Genomic DNA, 20816 nt, shown 5'->3' with positions numbered 1-20816 from the left:
TCAAGGTGATGCTGGCTTCATAAAAGCTGTTTGGGAGTGTTCCCGTTTTTTCAATTTTGTGGAAGAGCCTGGCTAGGATTGGTAGTAGTTCCTCTTGAAAGATTTGAAAAAATTCATTAGGAAATCCATCTGGGCCTGGGCTTTTCTTTTTGGGCAGATGTTTGATTACAGTTTCAATTTCCTCAGTAGTGATTGGGGTGTTTAGATATGCTACATCCTCCTTGCTTAATTGTGGAAGGTTATAAGTGTTCAAGAATTTTCCCATTTCTTCTAGGTTCTCATGTTTAGTAGCATAAAGTTTCTCAAAGTAGTCTCTGATTACCCTTTGGATCTCTGCAATATCTGTGGTGATCTCCCCCTTTTCATTTCTAATATGGGTTATCAGATTTCTCTCTCTCTTTCCTTGTGTGTTTTGCCAATGGCCTATCAATCTTGTTTATTTTTTCAAAGAACCAACTTCTGCTTTTGTTGATCTTTCGGATTGCTTTTTGAGTTCTTCATTGAGTTCTGCTTTCAGCTTTGTTATTTCCTTCTGTCTCCCTATTTTTGGTTTCTTTGGTTGGTCATTTTCTAATTTTGTGAGCTGCGTCATTAAGTTATTCAGGTATGCCCCTTCTTCCTTCCTGATGTGTGCTTGTAGAGCTATAAATTTTCCTGTCAGGACAACTTTTGCTGTGTCCCATAGATTCTGGCAGTTTGTGTCTTCATTATCATTTGTTTCCAGGAAAGTTTTTTTTTTTTTTTTTTTTTTGGTTTTTGGGCCACACCCTGTGACGCTCAGGGGTTACTCCTGGCTATGCGCTCAGAAGTTGCTCCTGGCTTCTTAGGGGACCATATGGGACACCGGGGGATCGAACCGCGGTCCGTCCTAGGTTAGCGCAGGCAAGGCAGGCACCTTACCTCCAGCGCCACCGCCCGGCCCCTTTTCCAGGAAAGTTTTAATTTCCTTTTTGATTTCATCTTAGACCCACTGGTTGTTCAGTAGCAGGGTGATTAATTTCCAATTGTTAAAGTTTTTTCTGTGTGGCTTTGTAGTTCACATTTAATTTCAGAGCCTTGTGGTCAGCAAAGGTAGCCTGCAAGATTTCTATCCTCTTGATTTTATGGAGGTATGTTTTATGTGTCAGCATGTAGTCTATCCTGGAGAATGACCCATGTACATTGGAGAAGAATGTGTATCCAGGTTTTTGGGGATGGAGTGTCCTGTATATATCTACAAGTCCTCTTCTTCCATTACTCTTTTCAGGGCCAGTATGTTTTTGTTGGGTTTCAGTCTGGTTGACCTATCAAGTGTTGATAGGGCCATGTTGAGATCTCCCACAATGATTGTGTTATTATTGATTTCTTCTTTCAGATTTGTCAGTAATTGTATTAGATAATTTTCTGGTCTCTCATTGGTTTAATAGTCTGATTTCTTCCTGTTGCACATATCCCTTGATTAGTACATAGTGTCCATCTTTGTTTTTTACCACTTTTCTGAGTATAAAGTTGGTGTCATCAGATATTAATATGGCCACCCCAGCTTTTTTGAGGGTGTTGTTTGCTTGAATGATTTTCCTCCAGCCTTCGATTTTGAGTCTATGTTTGTTCTGACTATTCAGATGTGTTTCTTGGAGGCAGCAGAAGGTTATATTCATCTTTTTGACCCATTTTGCCACTCTGTGTCTTTTAATTGGTGAATTTAGTCCATTGACATTGAGAGAGATGATTGTCATAGGATTTAATGTCACCTTTGTAGATAAGTTTGCTTTCTTTGTTGGTCTCTCTTGTCTTAGAGTAGACCTGTCAGTTTTTCCTTTAAGGCTGGTTTATCATCTGTGAAGTTTCTGAGCTGTTGTTTATCCATGAAGCTATGTATTCTTCCTTCAAACCTGAACGTGAGTCGGGCTGGGTGCAGTATTCTTGGTGAGGCATTCATTTCATTCAGTCTTGAATATCCCACCACTGTCTTCTGGCCTTGAGAGTTTCTTGTGATATGTCTGCTGTAAGTCTTAGGGAGGCTTCTTTGAATGTAATTTCCCTTTTTGATCTTGCTGCTTTCAGTATTCTATCTCTATCTATGGGATTTGTCATTGTAACGAGGATGTGTCTTGGGGTGTTTTTCTTTGGGTCTCTTTTAGCTGGTACTTTTCGGGCATGCAGGATTTGATTGCATGTAGTCTTTAACTCTGGGAGTATCTCTTTGATGATGTCTTTGACAGTTGATTCTTCCTGGAGATCTCCTACCTGGGCCTCTGGGACTCCAATGATTCTTATGTTGTTTCTGTTGAGTTTATCAAAGACTTCTATTTTCATCTGTTCGCATTCCTTGAGTACTTTTTCCATTGCCTGTTCGTTTTTCTTAAGGTTCTTTTCCAATTTCTTCTGCTGTGTTGAGTTTTTCTGCATCACATCTTCCAGTACTTCGATTCTCTCCTCAGCTGCTGTTACCTGCTGGCGAGACCATACATTGAGATTTTCAGTTGAGCTACTGTGCTTTTCAGATCTGTTATTTCAGTTTGGAGTTTTCTGATTTCTGTCTTTGTGTTCTGTTCAGATCTATTTATGCTTTCTTTGAGTTCTTCAAACATCTTCCATATTGCTATTTTAAGTTCCTTATCCAAGAGGTTAATCAGGTGGTTGGAACTTATTAGGTCATCCGAGCTTTCGTCTTCATTCTCTGTGCATGGTATTTGCCTGAGAGGTTTCCCCATTGTCACGCTTGTAGTGTGTTTTTTCCTGTGTGTTGTGGTGGGGTTCATTGGTTAGAAAGAGTGCGCGGCTGCGAAGCGAAGCGGCCGCACTCTTCTGCTGCCTCTAGTTAACAGTTTTTTGGGGGTGTGCTCCTTAGGCCTCTGAGGAGACCTTCAGGGATTCTGAAACACAGGCAGACAGGCGCAGGAGAAGTTTCCCTTGAAGTCCTCAGAGTGAACAAAGGCACAGCAGGGCAGAGCCTCCGAAGGCCAGAATGCTCAGCTTATTAATTGGCGACCCCGACAGCCAGAATTTACTCACTGGGCAGCTTCAAAATGCAGTTTTTTGGGGGTGCACTCCCTACGCCTCTGAGGAGACCTTTAGGGATTCAGAAACACAGGCAGACAGGCGCAGGGGCAGGAATAATAATTTCATGTTATGTAATGTGTGTGCGCGTGTGTGTGTGTGTGTGTGTGTGTGCGTGTGCATGTGTGTGTGTGCATGTGTGTGTGTGTGTGTGTGTGTGTGTATGAGTGATCCTGGATTAAGGCATTCTGGTTTCCTCTGGTTTTTGTTTGGGGGCCACTTCTGGTAGTACTCAGGGAATGATTTGCAGTATTAGGGAATCAAAACAGTGTCCTGGCTTATACGGTAGACAAGTACCCTAACCTTTGTACTATATCTCCAACGAATTTAGACCTTTCTGTATTTATCATAACACATTTTTGTGTTTTGGGCCACAGCTGGCTTACTCCTGGCTCTATACGCAGGGTTTGATTACTCCTGGTGAACTTGAGGGGACCATATGAGATACCAGGAATTGAACCTGGGTTGAATCTGTTCAAGGCAAGTGTCTTACCTGCAATACTATTTCTCCAGCCTCTAAAACATAAATTTTATCTCAGAATATACAACAAATTCTTCAGTATTTTAAAATAATACTTATTATACCCCTCTGTCTCTTTAGCTGGGATTTGATTCTTAGTCACTTGACTATAGCCACCTCCTTGGTTACACAGACCATAGCCATTTGGGGCCATGATTGGAGCCAACTTCTTCCTCAATGCTTTTTGGGATGCAAACTTCTGTTCTCTATTTACAAAGTGGATACAGATTTTTCCCTGGGAAACTCCTACCTCTTGAGTTTCTTCCAGACAATCGAGATCAGTCCCTGGAGAACTGCCAAGTACGTGGTACTTAGATATAAATTCATTTCATTCTGACTATCAATGTGGCTGGAAAATCAAACAGATAGAACATCATAGGAGGAAGGACAAGATTTTTGAAACTGTTCTACATTTCAAGGTGGACCAACCCCTCACTCTTGGAACACTCCTACTATTTCTGGTTTATCTTAGAGCCTTTGCAGTGCTTGCTTCATCCTTCTCCTCCATCTGTCAAATTTGCATCTTTTTCAAATAATCCCAGTTATTCAAAGAAAAATATCTCTTCCCTCTTTGATACAGACTTCAGAAATGTCAGGCTCTTTCTCCTCATGGGACATAACTCAAGTATCCCTGGGTTCTGCTGGAACTGGTCAAGGAACATTTATATCCCCAGCCCAACATCCCTAGACCTTGCCCAATACTCCATAGTTCTCTATGGACAGGAAGGAGAGAACATGACATCTGAGTGTGAGAGACTTGTGTTTCCTTTGCTTCTATAAACTATTAAACAATTCTTCAGAACTGGTAAATGACCTTGGGGAGGGGAAGGCAGCCAATCAGGATGGGACGAAATTAGACTTAGGTGCTTCTCCTTTTAAAATAGAACCTTTTCTGTCCACTGGGGTTTCTGGAGGAAAAGTATGTTCCCTACTGTCATTAGTAGTCACAGCACTTCACTGATGTTTCAGGAGGGCATCCTTGAGCCAGAGTAATGTGAGTCCCCTAATCAGCTTCCTTTATGCCCTCAAGAAGACCAGCCTTGGCTTGGCAAACCACCTTGGTGACTGCGGTTTCAGGGTCTCAGAAAATCAGTTGTGGTGGGTGTCAGTTCCTTAAACGCACAAGTCCCTACTATTTCCCCATCACATGACCTCTGACCTCTCTGAGCTCTGCTTAGATTTCTTTTTTTATTAATTAATTTATTTAAAGGAAGTGTATCACATAGTTGACATAACTGATCATAATACATTTGTTTCAGGTAACAGAAAATGAAGTTATTAAAAATAAAAATAAAATAAAAAACTAAAAAAAATAATAAAAATAAGATAATAATATGGAAAAATATATTTCTTTTGTTTAAATGTCCTCTCCTCTTCCTAGAATTTGTTGTGTCCATTCTTTTTTCCCCTTTTTTTGTTTTTTGGGCCACACCTGATTTGCTCTCAGGGGTTGATTACTTCTGGCTCTCTGCTCAGAAATCACTCCTGGCAGGCATGGGGGACCATATGGGATGCCGGGATTTGAACCACCATTGGTCCTGGGTTGGCCACTTGCAAGGCAAATGCCATACTGCTATGCTATCTCTTCAGCCCTGGACCCATTCTTGATAGGAGACAGCAGAGAAAAAAAAAAAAATAGAGGAAGAGGAACTTGGTACAGAAACCCATTATCCAGCCTGGCTTGTCTGCTATGGCTGAGACAATCAGTTCCCTTGTGTCTTCATGAAACTGGAAAAGCTGCTGCTTTTTCCCAAAGGAGAAGCTACTTTAAGGTAAGATGCTCAGTTGCCAGGAGATATTCAGAGACAAATGGTCCCTCCCCTTCCTCCTTCAGACCTTCTCCACAAAGAACTGAACTGCAGAGTAGCACCATTTTTCTCCTTAACTGAACAATACATAGGCCAGAGCTTGGCACCCTGAGAGTCCTGATCTCTGCTTAACTAAATACAGGATCAAATGAAGAAAAGGTTTGTCTGCCTCTGCCATCTGCACCGATGAATCAGGCCTGGCTGTGCCTCAAACCTCCAAGTACCTGCATGATCTCTTTGAAAAGTACGACAAGGAAACAAACAAATTTGGTTCTGGTCCCAGTTCTTTCCCTCACTGGATGTCTTTCCCTCATGCAAATTTTCTCAGCTATGGAACAAAGGCAGCAGAATGAAGACCATGAAGCGGAACATTAACTCTGACACTAATATTGCCTGACAACATAGAGAGACTGATGCCCCTGTGCCTAGGGGACAGATGCAGAGCCGAGCAGGTCAAGGCTCTGGCCTCCATGGACCCTTCAAGATCTTAAGAAACTAAGAAGACTGGGAGTTCAGGAATCCCCAATTGGCCCCACTCTACCCTGGCCCACCCGGAGAGTCCAGTGAGCTCATGTCTGCAGTAACCTCACTGCTCATGACCAGGATGGTGAGATAAACCTGGAAGCCAGGGGAAGCCAGGTCTGGGTGAGAAGTGATGGGTGTCTTCTCAGGAATGTGCTGCCCAATTAAAACTGCCTACCAGATGGCTCAAGGTGATGTGAGAATAGTCCCTGGGCAGTACTGGCTGGCCTCCATGCTGAGTCTTTTTGCAGGCATTGCAGTGGGCTTGCTATGTCACAGACATTACAGTAGATGCTGGGTGATAAGAGGCATGGTGAGAACAGCCTACATTCCAGAAATACTTTTGGAAGCAGATGGTCAGAAAGGATCCCTCAAGGATTTTGCCTGGGGAAGTCCCATCATATGTCCCATCAACCAAAGCCCTGCCATTTTGGTCCACACACACACACCCAAACCCTCAGCCTACTTCCTTTCCTTGCCAAAGCATTCACATCTGTCTTCCTCTGGCCTCCTCCTCCTCTTTCACTAGGTTGAGTCAGACTGCTGACTTCTCACTTTCCCTACTTGTAGGATTGTCTTAGCCGGGGTCATATGCACATTCCTTCCCCAGGAGATTTCAAGGGGGACACAGTGAGAATACAAGTACACATTCGCCTGGTACCAGACCTTCCATCTCCTCCTTCTGGGCCAGAAGATAGCGACACTATCTTTAACTTGAGTACAAATTCTTTTTTTTTTTTTTTGGGGGTCACACCCGGCAGTGCTCAGGGGTTACTCCTGGCTCCATGCTCAGAAATTGCTCCTGGCAGGCACGGGGGACCATATGGGACGCCGGGATTCGAACCGATGACCTTCTGCATGAAAGGCAAACGCCTTACCTCCATGCTATCTCTCTGGCCCCTTGAGTACAAATTCTAAGCAGGAAGGAAAGGTCAAAAAGACACTCCTTGAGTCCTCTGTTGAAAAATGTCTGTACAGCTTCTGCCTCCATTTCATGGGCTCAATTCTTACAAGGCAAGAAAGGCAGTTTTTTCCCACCCCTCTGTGTACATTCATGTAAAAACTACTTTTAGAAAGAGGGCCTGGAGGGATACGGTGTTTGCCTTGCAAGCAGCCGATCCAGGACCAACGGTGGTTGGTTCGAATCCCGGTGTCCCATATGGTCCCCCGTGCCTGCCACGAGCTATTTCTGAGCAGACGGCCAGGAGTAACCCCTGAGCAACGCCGGGTATGGCCCAAAAACCAAAAACCAAAAAAAAAAAAAAAAAAAAAAAAAAAAAAAAAGAACGAAATCTGCTCAGCAAGAACCAGATCCATGATATCTGATCAGATTCCTCATCTTTCTCTATCCTGGTAATGTTGAATTACCCTGGCTGTCTTCAACAAGAATCCTACTAGTTTTTGGCAGGATTTTTCCTACCTGAGGTTTCCTCTTTTGGGGATGGGGGCACATCAGGCGCACTACTGGCTCTGAGCTCAGAAATTGCTCCTGGCAGGCTCGGAGGACCATTTGGGATGCTTGGGAATTGAACCTGGCCCTGTCCCAGGTGGGCCAAGTGCAAGGTAAATGCCCTACTGCTGTACTATCATGTTGGAGACAGTGTCCTGTCAGAGATCAATTTTCTGTCTTCTGTCTTTATGCTGCCTGCTGCAGTTTCGGCCGTGCTCATGGAGCTAACAGGAAAGGTATTTCACAGCTGAAGGAGATTTTCTTTGAAGCCAAAGAGAAAAGTAAACACCCCAATGCCAGTTCCAGATTTAGGCCACTCCCTTTAGCTTCTTTCCGGAGTTAATGGTTACGCTTCAAAAACCTGCCCCTTCACAGACTGTTGTTAGCTCCAGATAAGCGAGCTGCAGAACCCACTTTGGAGACATAAGGCTATCCTTTAAAAGCTGCTGTCTTGGGAATGATTGTAAACTTGTCAATCCTTCTGGGATGATTTACTGCCTTTTGTTCCATAGCCTTCGCGCCAAAAAGTATGATTGACATGTCTTTTTTTCCTGCCCATTTCTCCTCCTCTATATAAGAGATGCTGGACCAATAAATTTGGCCTCTGACCGGATATTTCGCCTGAGGTCTTCATTACTAACCTCTCTCAGATTTTTTACAGGTGTGGTTATTCTTTTGACCCAGCAAAATAAAGGTGCGGACGTCCAAGAGCCTCCCAGCCGCTTCCCCGCTGGCCGGGCCCCTCCGGGGGGCTTTAGGACCCCGCACTATCACTCTGGCCTCAGGTGTCCTCTTTATAATTTTCCATCCACTGACCCTGATCTTCTACCTTGGCTATAAATTTCCATTTTCCCATTTGCCTATATTATATCTTTATCCCACAGTAAGACCCCATTGCAGGATGTCTACCAGCCCACTCTTGACTAACAAGGTGACCTGACTGTCTTCAACAAGTGCTATTGATGTATTTTTTTTAAAACATTTTCCTGTCAAGTCTCAGCAGATTTATGATGATCAAAGTTAGCAGGTGGCCCTACAACAGCCCTCCCCAGGAAAATGAGAAACCCCCTGGTTTGAGAAACCTTGGGAGTCTCGAACTGAGAGACCTTGGAAGTCTCCCACTTTGTTCCCCATAGCCAAGCAATGAAACCCTTCATGTACCCTGTTCATAAAACATTTCTCCTCCCCAAATATCATTTTCAGTAACTAAAACCTCCTCTTGCTTGTGCTGTCAGTGAAGGTCGAACTGGAAGCACAAAGTCAGCCTTTCTTTTTTTTTTCCTTTTTTTTGGGGGGGTCACACCAGGCAGCGCTCAGGGGACCACACGAGATGCCAGGATTCTAACCACTGTCCTTCTGCATGCAAGGCAAACGCCCTGCTTCCATGCTATCTCTCCAGCCCCTCAAAGTCAGCCTTTCGAGTGCTTCCTCCCCTCCCCTGCCCTGCCCTCTCCTTCCCTCCGTCCTCCTCTCCTCTCCCTTTTGCTCCTCTTCCTCCCTCTCTTCTTCCTCTCCTCTCCTCCTTTCCCCCTCTCCCTTATCCCTGCTGGGGAAATGGAGGCCCAGGGAGGGTGCGAGCAGCAGGTTGTGTGCTTTTGCCTCTTCCAGCCATTAAGCAAAGGCTGGGCAGGCCGACACTCTATTTTATTCTTGGAGGAGGGGGGTTCGATCCTGGCCAATTCGTTTACGTTGTCGGGGTGGGGGCGGAGAACCACCCCGTGCCACCCCATTTCCCTTCTCCTTCTCCTCCAACTGCCCCCAACTTCCTGGGGGGCGCTGCTCACCTGTCCCGCGCCTCCGCCGCCCCCTAGCGGCGCCCGCAGCAGCAGCAGCAGCAGCAGCAGCAGCAGCAGCAGCAGCGTGCTGAGCGCGCACACGCATGCGCCCTGCTGCCGGGCCCGGCCGGCCCTCGCCGTCCTGCGCACGCGCACTGAGCGCGCGCTGCTCGCAGGCCCCGGACAGGTAAGGGCGCGCAGGTGGGCGCGGGCAGGTCGCGCGCAGGTGGGCAGGACCGGGACGGCCCGGAGCACCCCTCTGGCCTGGAGCACCCCTCTGGCCGGAGCACCCCTCTGGCCTGGCATGGCCCGGCCGGCCTCCCGGGAGTGGAGGGGATCGGGGGGTCCCCTCGAGGCCCGCTGGTGGGCGCAGGGGGGATGTTTTGCAGAATTTGCACCTGGGGTCGGGGAGGGACGGAGCAGGCTGGCAGAAGTTTGGCTTCTGGCGTCGCAGGAGTTGGGGCCGCACAAGGGCGCACGCAGCGCTTTGCGCCTTCTGCCTCGTTTTTCTCCCCCCCAGAGCGAGAGCGAGAGGACGCTTCTTCTCCCCTGACACCGGGTCGGCACCGCCCACGCCCGCCCTCCCCGGCCTCGGCGTCCGGACCGTGAGCGCGGGCGCACGGCCCGGCCACCATGGGCTCCCACCACTCGGCCTCCGCTCGGCCCCCTGCTCCGAGGCGTCAGGCAGAAGGGCCCCGGGAGGACGACCCGGCGGAGCGAGCGCAGGAGGAAGCCATCGCCCGGTTTCCCTACGTGGAGTTCACCGGGAGGGACAGCGTCACCTGCCTCGCCTGCCAAGGCACGGGCTACATTCCCACAGGTGAGAAGAAGCAGCTCGGGGGCCGGCGGAGGGCTGCTTCCCCTTCCCCTGCAGACAGATCCCAGGTTCTGGGACTGGGGCCGTCGGAAGGTTGGGTAGTGCCCGTTTGTCTCGCACACCACCGACCCAGGTTCTGTATCCAGTATCCTTGAAGGTCCCCTGTCTCTCTCTCTCTCTCTCTCTCTCTCTCTCTCTCTCTCTCTCTCTCTCTCTCTCTCTCTCTCTCTCTCTCTCTCTCTCTCTCCTCTCTCTCTCTCTCTCTCTCTCTCTCACACACACACACACACACACACACACACACGTTCTGTATCCAGTATCCTTGAAGGTCCCCTGTCTCTCTCTCTCTCTCTCTCTCTCTCTCTCTCTCTCTCTCTCTCTCTCTCTCTCTCTCTCTCTCTCTCTCTCTCTCACACACACACACACACACACACACGTTCTGTATCCAGTATCCTTGAAGGTCCCCTGTCTCTCTCTCTCTCTCTCTCTCTCTCTCTCTCTCTCTCTCTCTCTCTCTCTCTCTCTCTCTCTCTCTCTCTCTCTCTCTCTCTCTCTCTCTCTCTCTCTCTCTCTCTCTCTCTCACACACACACACACACACACACACACACACGTTCTGTATCCAGTATCCTTGAAGGTCCCCTGTCTCTCTCTCTCTCTCTCTCTCTCTCTCTCTCTCTCTCTCTCTCTCTCTCTCTCTCTCTCTCTCACACACACACACACACACACACACACACACACGTTCTGTATCCAGTATCCTTGAAGGTCCCCTGTCTCTCTCTCTCTCTCTCTCTCTCTCTCTCTCTCTCTCTCTCTCTCTCTCTCTCACACACACACACACACACACACACGTTCTGTATCCAGTATCCTTGAAGGTCCCCTGTGTATCTCTCTCTCTCTCACACACAACCCCACACACACAACCACACACACACACACACACACACACACACACACACACACACACACACACACACACGAAACCCCAGGTACCCACAGCTTTTCCTACCTTCCAGACACAGTCACAGTGTCCTGGACAGAAACCAGCTCAGCTGACGTTGATAAAGCCAGGCAGGATGGCTCCTTGGATTCCAGAGCCTATCATTTTCCCATTTCCTTCCTTCTGTTCCCTGTGGTTTGGGAGCGTGGCCTTGCATCTGCTCTGCGTGATGGGATTGGTCGGCAAGTTCATTTCTTCCACCGCTCTCACTCTTAAGGAGGGGATGGGGCGCATACAATCTTACACATTCCCTCCCCAACACGCACCCACCAAGGAAGCAGCAAAGCCCTGAGAGCCCTAAATGAAATGTGTTGAAGAATAAAGCCTGGATTAGTCGTGGGATCGATGGCCTGTAGCTAACTTGGCACTCGGTCTTCACAGCCAGATGGAGTGTCAAAGGTTCAGAGCGGGCAAGAAACTTAGCAAACATCCACTCCAAAGCCTTCCTGTTAGAGACAGTCCAAAGTGGCCTAGAGGCCAAGCAGCAGCTTAAGACCTTGTTATCATGCCAAAACAAGAGCCTGAGTTTCTCAACTCCTGTGTCACTGCTCTTGCTACACTGATAAACGTTTGGTCATTTTGCAACTGCTCTGTTTTTACTTTCTGTCTTGTTTATTAGACTCAAATGTGAAACTAACCTCTGAGAAATGTTTCATTCCAAACAAGTTTACATTGTGTGATAGGGTGTGATAGGAAGAAAGTAGGCTAACACGTGGGATTTATCTTACTGGAATAACCCTTCGTTTCTTTTCTAGAGCAAGTGAATGAATTGGTGGCTTTGATCCCACACAGTGATCAGAGATTGCGCCCTCAGAAAACGTGAGTTCCCGTGCTCCCTTAAAGGGTTCCACTCATTTCTGCAGTAGTCCCTTTTATATGTGTTACTGTCCGCTTGTTGGAAGCTGTTTCTTCTTATATATTCCCCTTTAAATCCCCCGTTTCTTTTCGTAGTCTTTGTTCTAGCAATGCCTTCAGCATTAGAAACACGTTGAGGGCCATTTGGAGAGCCGGGGTGGGGTGCCCTAGGAGATGAGGAAATGCTTCTGTCAACACAGCTCCTCTTATCAGTCTCTCCTCTGAGGCAGCATTTACCTGGGTTGAGAAGGATTCCTCCCACTGCACTTAGGCTGCACTGGTTATGGACTTTATACTTTTATTTTCCCTCTCCCTCATTTCCAGTTTTGCATTTAATCTTGACTTGCAGATTTTATTACCTGGTTCACTGGGCCTTTCCTTTCCTTTGTCATGTGCAGGAAGCAGTATGTCGTCCTCTCCGTTCTGCTCTGCCTCCTGGCCTCTGGCTTGGTGGTTTTTTTCCTGTTCCCACATTCAGTTCTGGTGGATGATGGCGGCATCAAAGTGGTGAAAGTCACGTTTGATAGAGAGGACTCCCTTGTAATTCTCACCATCATGGTAAGGCCAAGGACTCGGTAACCTGAGTGTACTTACTTGTCTGGTAAAAATAAATATAAGGAAACCAACATTAGTCTCCTCTTGCCCTGCCTTTCCAGGCCACGCTGAGAATCAGAAACTCCAACTTCTACCCTGTGGCAGTCACCAGCCTGTCCAGCCAAGTTCAGTATATGAACACAGTGGTGGGCACACACACCACCACCAACACCTCCCTCATTCCTCCTCGGAGCGAGCACATGGTACGTTGTTCTTTTAAGATCCTTGCCCCATTTGTGAGAGAGAAGAGTAGGGTGTGGGAATGCTGCTGTCGCATTACTTCCTTTTCCTCTTCTCACTTCCAAGTCCATCAATTATTTGATGAGATCAGTCTGGAAAACTCTCATTGAGAGAAGCTGAATACTCACTCGTAGGTGGGTGGGCAGATCAGCTAACAGAAAAGTACAAGGTGGGGAAAGATTTGCCACAGGCAAGAAGAAGCAATAGAATAGTCTGAAATCCCTTGACCTCTTCTAAAAAAGAGGAAGCATGTGGAAGCATTTGTTAGTGGCCTAGAGATGGTATCTAGAGTCAATCAAGAGATAATATTTTGTGTATGATTTAAGAACGCTCCCAGATTTGGGGATTGACAGTAATAATACTATTTAGACTGTATTTCACCACAGATTGATTCGGATGTCTTATTTTCAGGTGAATTTTACCACGAAGGCTGAGATGGGAAGACAATACTCCTATGTGTAGTAAGGACAATGTTCTCTGCCTTTCTTCATAGTTGTAGTCGATGGCTGAAAGGGATTCTGAGTTGAACATACCTGCCTAGAACTTTTCCTGCCTAAGTCCTAGCATTTGTCCTGTGTGTCTTATACCTTTAGTTGTCTGGGGACATGCTTGAAGGATGTGTTCTTTGTCATTTAATGAGTTCCTAAGAACATTAAACCACTAGAAGCTTCCCTAAGTCCAGCTTATGCGATGGGTTTGGGGGGGGGGGGGTCAAAGGGGATTAGTATAGTGAATGGTAAGGGAGGATGAAAGACCACTTTCCCTGGTGCAGGACTAGTATACCCTGAGGTCAGAGGGCAGGAAGTACCTGGGGGAACGGGAGTAGCTCTAACATGCTGGTTGCTCTTCAGTGAGATGGTGTCCCTGAACACTCCTCTGCTGAACTTTTTCTTCTTCCAAACCCAAACCAAACTGATTGTTTTCATGTTTGCTCTTTGGTAGCTTCTTTTGCACGCTCCCTGATATCCTGGTGCACAACATAGTGATCTTCATGCAGTAAGTCTCTCCCTGTTCCCTTGGCCTTTGTGTTTGAGTGCAGGAAATCAGGCTATGTGAACTCACTGTCTTTGCCTAGGGCTCCTGGGTGAGCTAAAGGCAGAGGCTCTGAGCCCACCAGGGAATGCCCGATACTTTGCAAGCACAGTAGGACCCTGATGTTCTCTATCTAGTGTCTGTGTCTCCTTTACAAATCATGAGACGCACAGTAAATATGTAGACAGAACAATCTCTCCATGAGATGGAATCTAGTTTTGCTAAATACCTTCTTCCTTTAGAATCCTAAAACTTTCAAGGAATAAATATGTGGCACTTGCCTGAACTTATTCTCCAGCTACACAAATTACTGCCTGCCCCTTTGAGTTATTCCTGGAACCATGGTTGATAAATTTGCAGGTGACAGGGATCTACTGCATACGTTTGAATGATGAGGCTCTCGTGTCAAGCTGTCCAATCTCAGCACTGTTGACATTGTGAGCCCGACAGTTTTAATTGGGGGCATGGAGAGCTATCTTGTGCATAGTAGGGTGTTTTATATCATCCCTGGCTTCTTCACTAGAGGTCAGTATTGCTTGGTACACGGTCACCCCTTCAACAGAAACAGTCCAGATTGTCTGCAGACATTTTGATTTGTATTGTGGGGATCTTTTGGGGGGGATTGCCACGTATGCCTGTGCTCAGGGATTATTCCTGGCTCTGCCCTCCGCGGTCACTCCTAGTGAGGCTGGAGACCATATAGGGTGCTGGGGATTGAACCTGGTCAGTTGAATGCTGCTATATAGTCTCTGCCATGTGGCATAAAATGGGTCTGAGAACCTTCTTTAGAAGGTGGTCTCATGCCCCAGCATCTCCATGATTGTCTCCAAATCACTGGCCTCTTGGCGCTTCAGGAACCGGTTATTGTTGTCTATATTAGTAAGAAATTGTTTGGGTTGTTTTTTTTGGACTTATTTCCTAGCTAATCATGTCTCTTGGTTTCTTTTTTCTTTTCTTTTTTTTTTTTTTTTGGTTTTTGGGTCATACCCAGCAGAGTTTAGGGGTCACTCCTGGCTCTACGTTCAGAAATAGCTCCTGGCAGGCTCAGGGGACCATATGGGATGCCAGGTTTCAAACCACTATCCTTCTGCATGCAAAGCAAACGCCTTACCTCCATGCTATCTCTCTGGCCCCAATCTCTTGGTTTCTTTCCTTTAGAACGTCAGTGAAGATTTCCTACATCGGCCGTACGACCCAGAGTTCTTTGGAAACACATCACTATGTGGATTGTGGAACAAATTCGACAATTGTTTAAAAACTGCTCTTGGCACTTCCGTGGCATTGCCTGTCAGATGTGACCCACACAACGTCTGTGCCCAGGGTCTGGATTTCTGAACCTACCCAGGTGGTATCCGTGCGGAGAAATTGGATCCCTTACACTCCAGCTCGCATCCTCCTGCTCTCGGGAGGGCAGCTCCTCTCTGCAGCTCCACTGCCCAGTGCCTTGCCTCTTCCCAGCAAATAGTAGGCACTCGACGAATTTGAGTGTTTGAACCTGGATGAATTTCATGTCGATCGTTCAACTCTTCTTAAGGTGTTCTGAATGGAAATTGTTCCATGATCCTCTGTTGTCCACTCATTCATCCAGTTGCAGAATTGTTGGGGCCTCATATACACAGAAGGGCAACAGGAAGGGAACATTCGGAAGAAGAAAGCACAGAGCACTTACTGTGTGAATTTTTTCATCTGTTTCAAATGATCCAAGTTGCTTTGAAAGAAAAGTTTTGGGGGTTTTTTTTGGTAGAAAGATAATAGTTGTTTTTATCAAGAGTCTATCTAAGGCTTGATTTACCCTTCATCCATTGGCTGGAACATGGATTGGGGAATTTGGTAGAAAAATAAACCCTGCTTTTGATTCATGTGTGTCTCCTCTGATTGGGTGGATGCTTTAGTTGACACCTCGAGGAACTAAATACTTAGTTGCCAGCTTTGTAGTCCAGCACAGTACAGGCAGTAAGTAGAACTGTCGGTGAGTTCTGTCACTGAGATCAGCCTGCTTCTCTCAAGACCAGACCCTGTTGCCCTGTTCCTCATCCAGGATTGAGCATATAATACCCCCTGCAGGATCAAAGAGATAGGACAGGTGCCTAAAAGCTACTCTGAGGCGGAATGCCTTCCAACTTACTGTAGGCTTGACTAAAAAGATTTAATTTGAGATTGAAAGTTTCTTGAACTTTCTCCACCCTTTCAGCCTCTTCCATATCTCCAAAGAGCTCGCTAGCAAGCTTGAGACTAAAGTGAGCTCCATTTCCTTCATTCTGAGCTTTGGAAAACCCTGGCACATTTGCTCATAAATTTATTGAGCACCTGCTGTACACCATGGCTTATATCTGCTGCATTTTTTTCCTCAGCCATAGCTAGTTTTTTTAGGTTGTTTGTTTGTTTTTGGGTCACACCCGGCAGTGCTCAGGGGTTATTCCTGGCTCTATGCTCTGAAATCGCTCCTGGCAGGCTCAGGGCACCATATGGGATGCCGGGATTTGAACCACTGATCTGCATGCAAGGTAAACACCTTACCTCCATGCTATCTCTCCGGCCCCCATGGCTAGTTATTTTAAAAACAACGATCACAATTCTGTGAGTCACATCAGGTTTCATCTCGGCCAAATATATCTCTACTTACTGCTAAGAGAAGAGAGGGAATTTCCCCTTATTCTTCTGGGCTTTTCTCCGGCTGGTGGAATAATCAAATATATTAGTAGGAGAAAAGCCAAATTTAATTTCATACATGTAGCATATCTGCTTAAATCTGAGTTCTAAAGTCAGTGAGGAAAACTTGGGGACAAGTGAGCACATCTATTCATTTGAACTAAGGATCTGAAGTGTTGAGAAGTAAGGAGGGCATAACAAAAATGAGATATTCTGTGATTAGCTCTGTTGTACAGATAGCTTTTCTGATAGGCTTTTTTTTATTATTATTCTTTTTTATTTTTTTCCAAAAAGTTTCTTTATTCATTTCTTTTTTTTGTTTTTTGTTTTTTTGGGCCACACCTGGCGGTGCTCAGGGGTTACTCCTGGCTGTCTGCTCAGAAATAGCTCCTGGCAGGCACGGGGGACCATATGGGACACCGGGATTTGAACCAACCACCTTTGGTCCTGGATTGGCTGCTTGCTAGGCAAACGCCGCTGTGCTATCTCTCCGGGCCCCCCTTTTCATTCTTGAAGTTGAGTAGAAAGTGGTAAAAACTTGTTAGGAGCCAGCTCAAAACAGTGTATAATTTTTTGAAGTGACAAGACTAGAATCCTTATTTGGAGCACTCTGGGGAGGCCTTTCTATCCCTAATTTCTCCAGCGGAAGATCCCTGCTCTATGTCTGGGTCAGTGAACATTGGGATCCTGGTCCCAAGTGTGAAACAGTCTATTAATGAAAGCTCTATGAATCTGAGGGCCCAAAGTATTTTCCTCTGAGCAAAATTCCTTACTCTTTGCCTCTGTAATACTATTCATCATCTCCATAGTTAATTGTGTTCCTTGCTTAGAGGGGGAAATTATTTTTTAATTTTTTATTTAATTAAACCTAATTCTTTAATAAAAGAAAGTGACTGCAACTTTAGTTGAATTTAGGCATGTAATATTTCACCACCAATCCCACCACTGTTGTCAACTTCTCTCACCGGTGTTCCCATATCCCATTGCCCCCACCCCAACCAATGTCCCCTGCCTAGGACCTTGGCAGGCACAGTAAAATTCGGTGGTTGCAGCTTAGATTGCTTGTTCAGGGTTGTTGAGTCTGTGCTTTGGCTATATAGCTTACTACTTGCCCACATCCAAATATAACCAGTATAACCAAGGCCTCCCTACTCATCTTCTTCCTTCCCTCCTTGATTTCTTTCCTCCTCCGTTTGCGCCTCCCTAAGCCCTGAGGTCAACTATTTTAGAAGTTTTTTCATGACCAACCTAGGACAGTAGGGGACTTGAACCTTTCTTAGCTGGAGCTTAGATTCCTGACTCCCAGTTTAAGCTTTCTGGTGCCTGCCATTGAGATGGGGGTGCACAAGAGGAGACCTGACTGAAGCCATTCCCTAGGAAACCAGGTCTGGGTTTATTGAGCCTCATCTGCTTGGAGAGAACTGCTGTCTTTTCTAGGCATTGGGAGTCAGTGAACTAGTGATTAGCCTGGCTTGTGTGCACGTTCCTGCTGAGCTAGCTGGGAAAGAGGCAGCAGCTGTGGGTGCTCAGCCCTGCTGGCCTTGGTGGCGGCGTCTCGGTCTGACCACAGATCTCAGCAGGTGCAGAATTTCCTGCTGCATTTATTTCCGCTTTTCCCTCGAGCCTCTCCTTCTGTCTGGTCCCTTTACCCAGGGAGCAGCGATGATTATTTCTGGCATTTAGCTGAGGGTTGGAGCAATAAATAGTACAGTGGGTAGATCATTTGCCTGGCATGTGACCAACTCAGGTTCTGTTCCCAGCATCCCACATGGATTCCCAAGCATCCAAGGAAAAACAAATGTAGGTTTTAGCTGATATCCTGAAGTGTTTGGGGTAAAAGGAATCACTCTGATATCCTGGTCTAAAAGAGATTATGCTTTCAAAAAAATCTCCATGCTGATGGTTACAATCTCAGGAAATACTTGGTAAAAAAAGATTCTGGGATTAGAGAGATAGTACAGTGGTTATGGTGCTTGCCTTGCACACAGCAGACCCAGGTTTGCTCCCTGAAAACCACCAGGAGTGATTCCTGATTACAGAGCTAGAAGTAAATAAAGATAGAGTATTGTTATATGTGGCCCCCAAACCAAAACAATAACCACAACAAGTGGCTTTGTAGCCACAGGGAAAAATGAAATCAACTTGGGGACCCTAAGGGTTTTGTAGTCTACTCCACTCTTTAGTTCCAATTCTCGCCTAAAGAAAACTTTTACAACAGCCCTTTGCCTCCCTGCATCTCTTCCCTTTGCCCACCTGGTTCAATGGAAAAGCTGTTTATTTTTAAGTCATGATGCAGTTATTCTGAATATGTATTTTTATTTTTATTTTATTTTATTTTATTTGGTTTTTGGGTCATACCTGGCAGCGCTCTGGGGTTATTCCTGGCTCTATGCTCAGAAAGGCTCAGGGAACCATATGGGATGCCGGAATTCGAACCACCGTCCTGCATGCAAATGTCTTACCCTCCATGCTATCTCTCTGGCCCCTGAATATGTATTTTTAATAATCATGTTTTCATTTCACTCAAGTTGACATAAATCAGCCCTGATAAAATATACTTTCCTCCATAAAGACTTCATACCCTGGTTATTCATGCATGGGAACAAACACAACAACAAAAATATCTTTCATATAATAGCTTTGTTTTTCTTATTCACAGAAAAGCTACTTCCTAACTCGGAAGAGATAGGGTGGGAGAAAGAAGCAGAGATGGGTCTCTGGCTATGAGCCGTGACAAACAACTTTCTGAAATCTACTTTACTTTACAGATGACTAAATTCTCTTTTTTTTTTTTTTTTTTTTTTTTGGTTTTTGGGCCACACCCGGCGTTGCTCAGGGGTTACTCCTGGCTATCTGCTCAGAAATAGCTCCTGGCAGGCACTGGGGACCATATGGGACACCGGGATTCGAACCAACCACCTTTGGTCCTGGATCAGCTGCTTGCAAGGCAAACACCGCTGTGCTATCTCTCCGGGCCCAGATGACTAGATTCTCATGTTTTGTTTTTCCTGCCCACTTCAGTCTCTGCCATGACACCCTCTAGTGGAAAAGGTGATAACTTCCTTCTTTTGACCACACAGTTCAAGGGTTATTGATGGTGGGAGAAGTAAGGAGAAGCCTACATACAATTCAGAAGACATTCTTGGAAGCTTCTGTGCAGGCCCAGCACATAATGGGGGGCCAGCTGGGTGAAGGCTGGAAAGAGAGATAGCAGGGGATAGAAGGCTGAGGGGATAACATGTAATACACCCACCTCTTCTTGGGCATCCACCTCTCTTAGGGGAAAGACACAAGTAAGCATCACCTAGATTGACTGTGTTCACCAAAACCCCTGTGGGGTTCACTTTCCACCCCTCCCTGGTGCCTCTCTGATCTCTTGTCTAGTGAGGTGTGGCTTCGCTTTATCCCTCCTGAGCTCAGTATTTCCTTTCTCTTGCACTGATCTGCCCTAGAGCAGATCCATGTTTACTGTTTACTTCTTTCTGATTCTTTTTTCCATACTTGGCTTCCATGGGCCCTGGACTCCACACAATACTGAGGCTTACCAACAGGGCAGGTTTAGGTTTATGTTGGTGTCAAAACCTGGCAGTGTAGTCTCGGGATAGCTCTATAGGTGAAAAGTCATCAGACTTTGGATAATTGCTGGGCTATGTGTACAGAATCAAGGATTAATGGGTGAACTGGAGCAATAACGAAAGCTGATAAGGCACTTGCCTTGCACGTGGTTGGTCTGGATTCAATCATGCAGTCCCTTAGATCATGGCCAGAAGTGATCCCTGAGCACAGTAGGGTGTGACCCCAAAACCAAAATGGAAAAAACTAAAAAGAATGGGAAACGGACTAAAGGAACAAAGCACAGGTCAGCGTGGACTTTCCAATAATTTTTTTGTTTTTAATATCAATTGATGTTTTAAAAAATACAGAGCTGTTTGACACAGAATAGCACCATTTTTTAGGACACACAGTTCTTGCGCCAGCACCTGAAGGTGGGGGTCTTCTTGCCTGGGCTGGGGGCAGTTGCTGGGGGGAGGGAGATTTTGACTCACACCAGTTAGTTTCCTGCCTCTGCCTTGACCCAAAGGTCTTACAGGAAGACAATAAATAAATAGAACACCGAGATTTTATTTTGCAGTCTGCCCCATTGGGTCTCTTAGAGAGAGGGGAGTCAAGTCCAAACTGTTAGAGGGTGGGATGAATGGACATCAGGTCAGGTCGGCCATTCAGTGCAGAGTCCTAGAGTGACTGGGGTTGGAAAGTACTTGGGTCCTTGGGGTTTGCCATGAATGGTGATGTTTCTGGGTTCAGAGTTTTACAAGAAGCAGACAGGCCCTATGTCCACACCAAATTCCTGCTCAGGCCCTCCTATGTCCATAGGTGCAATGTCAATGATGGGGAGGCGGGATGTCTTCTGAGACCGGTACTCGATGATAGTCTTGCCCCACTTACCGGTGTGTTTCTAGGAGAGAAAGAGCAAGCATTGTTAGAAGGGGACTCTGAGACCCAGGGCCAGCCACAC

General features: G+C 46.3%; 2 protein-coding genes across 3 annotated transcripts in view; one reads left to right on the top strand and one right to left on the bottom strand.

The window, feature by feature from the left end:
- The first annotated feature begins 9747 nt into the window (after positions 1-9747).
- Positions 9748-15510, top strand: TMEM106C (transmembrane protein 106C). The gene is made up of 7 exons (XM_049783234.1): positions 9748-9934; positions 11686-11749; positions 12184-12343; positions 12442-12582; positions 13031-13080; positions 13562-13615; positions 14810-15510. Exons 1-7 carry the CDS (start codon positions 9748-9750, stop codon positions 14904-14906), a joined length of 753 nt encoding a protein of 250 aa, XP_049639191.1. The 3' UTR covers positions 14907-15510.
- A 4924-nt stretch (positions 15511-20434) lies between these two features.
- The window catches only part of COL2A1 (collagen type II alpha 1 chain), a 33394-nt gene continuing 33012 nt past the window's right edge, over positions 20435-20816 (bottom strand). For both annotated transcript variants that reach the window (XM_049783194.1, XM_049783195.1), the window contains one exon: positions 20435-20756. In XM_049783194.1, the coding sequence (XP_049639151.1) occupies positions 20610-20756 (147 nt within the window). In that variant the 3' untranslated portion in view covers positions 20435-20609. The remainder of the gene's footprint in view (positions 20757-20816) is intronic.

Source organism: Suncus etruscus, chromosome 11, assembly GCF_024139225.1.
Source record: "Suncus etruscus isolate mSunEtr1 chromosome 11, mSunEtr1.pri.cur, whole genome shotgun sequence".
Taxonomy (NCBI): domain Eukaryota; kingdom Metazoa; phylum Chordata; class Mammalia; order Eulipotyphla; family Soricidae; genus Suncus; species Suncus etruscus.
Note: the sequence above shows the minus strand (reverse complement) of the source record. Positions and strands in the feature narration are given on the sequence as shown.

What these genes read in the sequence shown, in the direction of transcription:
- TMEM106C (XM_049783234.1), top strand. Translation starts at nt 9,748, where the DNA reads ATGGGCTCCCACCACTCGGCCTCCGCTCGGCCCCCTGCTCCGAGGCGT. An exon ending in AGATTGCGCCCTCAGAAAAC is followed by an intron (nt 11,750 to 12,183) that starts GTGAGTTCCCGT and finishes TGTCATGTGCAG; the next exon opens with GAAGCAGTATGTCGTCCTCT. An exon ending in CTCCTCGGAGCGAGCACATG is followed by an intron (nt 12,583 to 13,030) that starts GTACGTTGTTCT and finishes TCTTATTTTCAG; the next exon opens with GTGAATTTTACCACGAAGGC.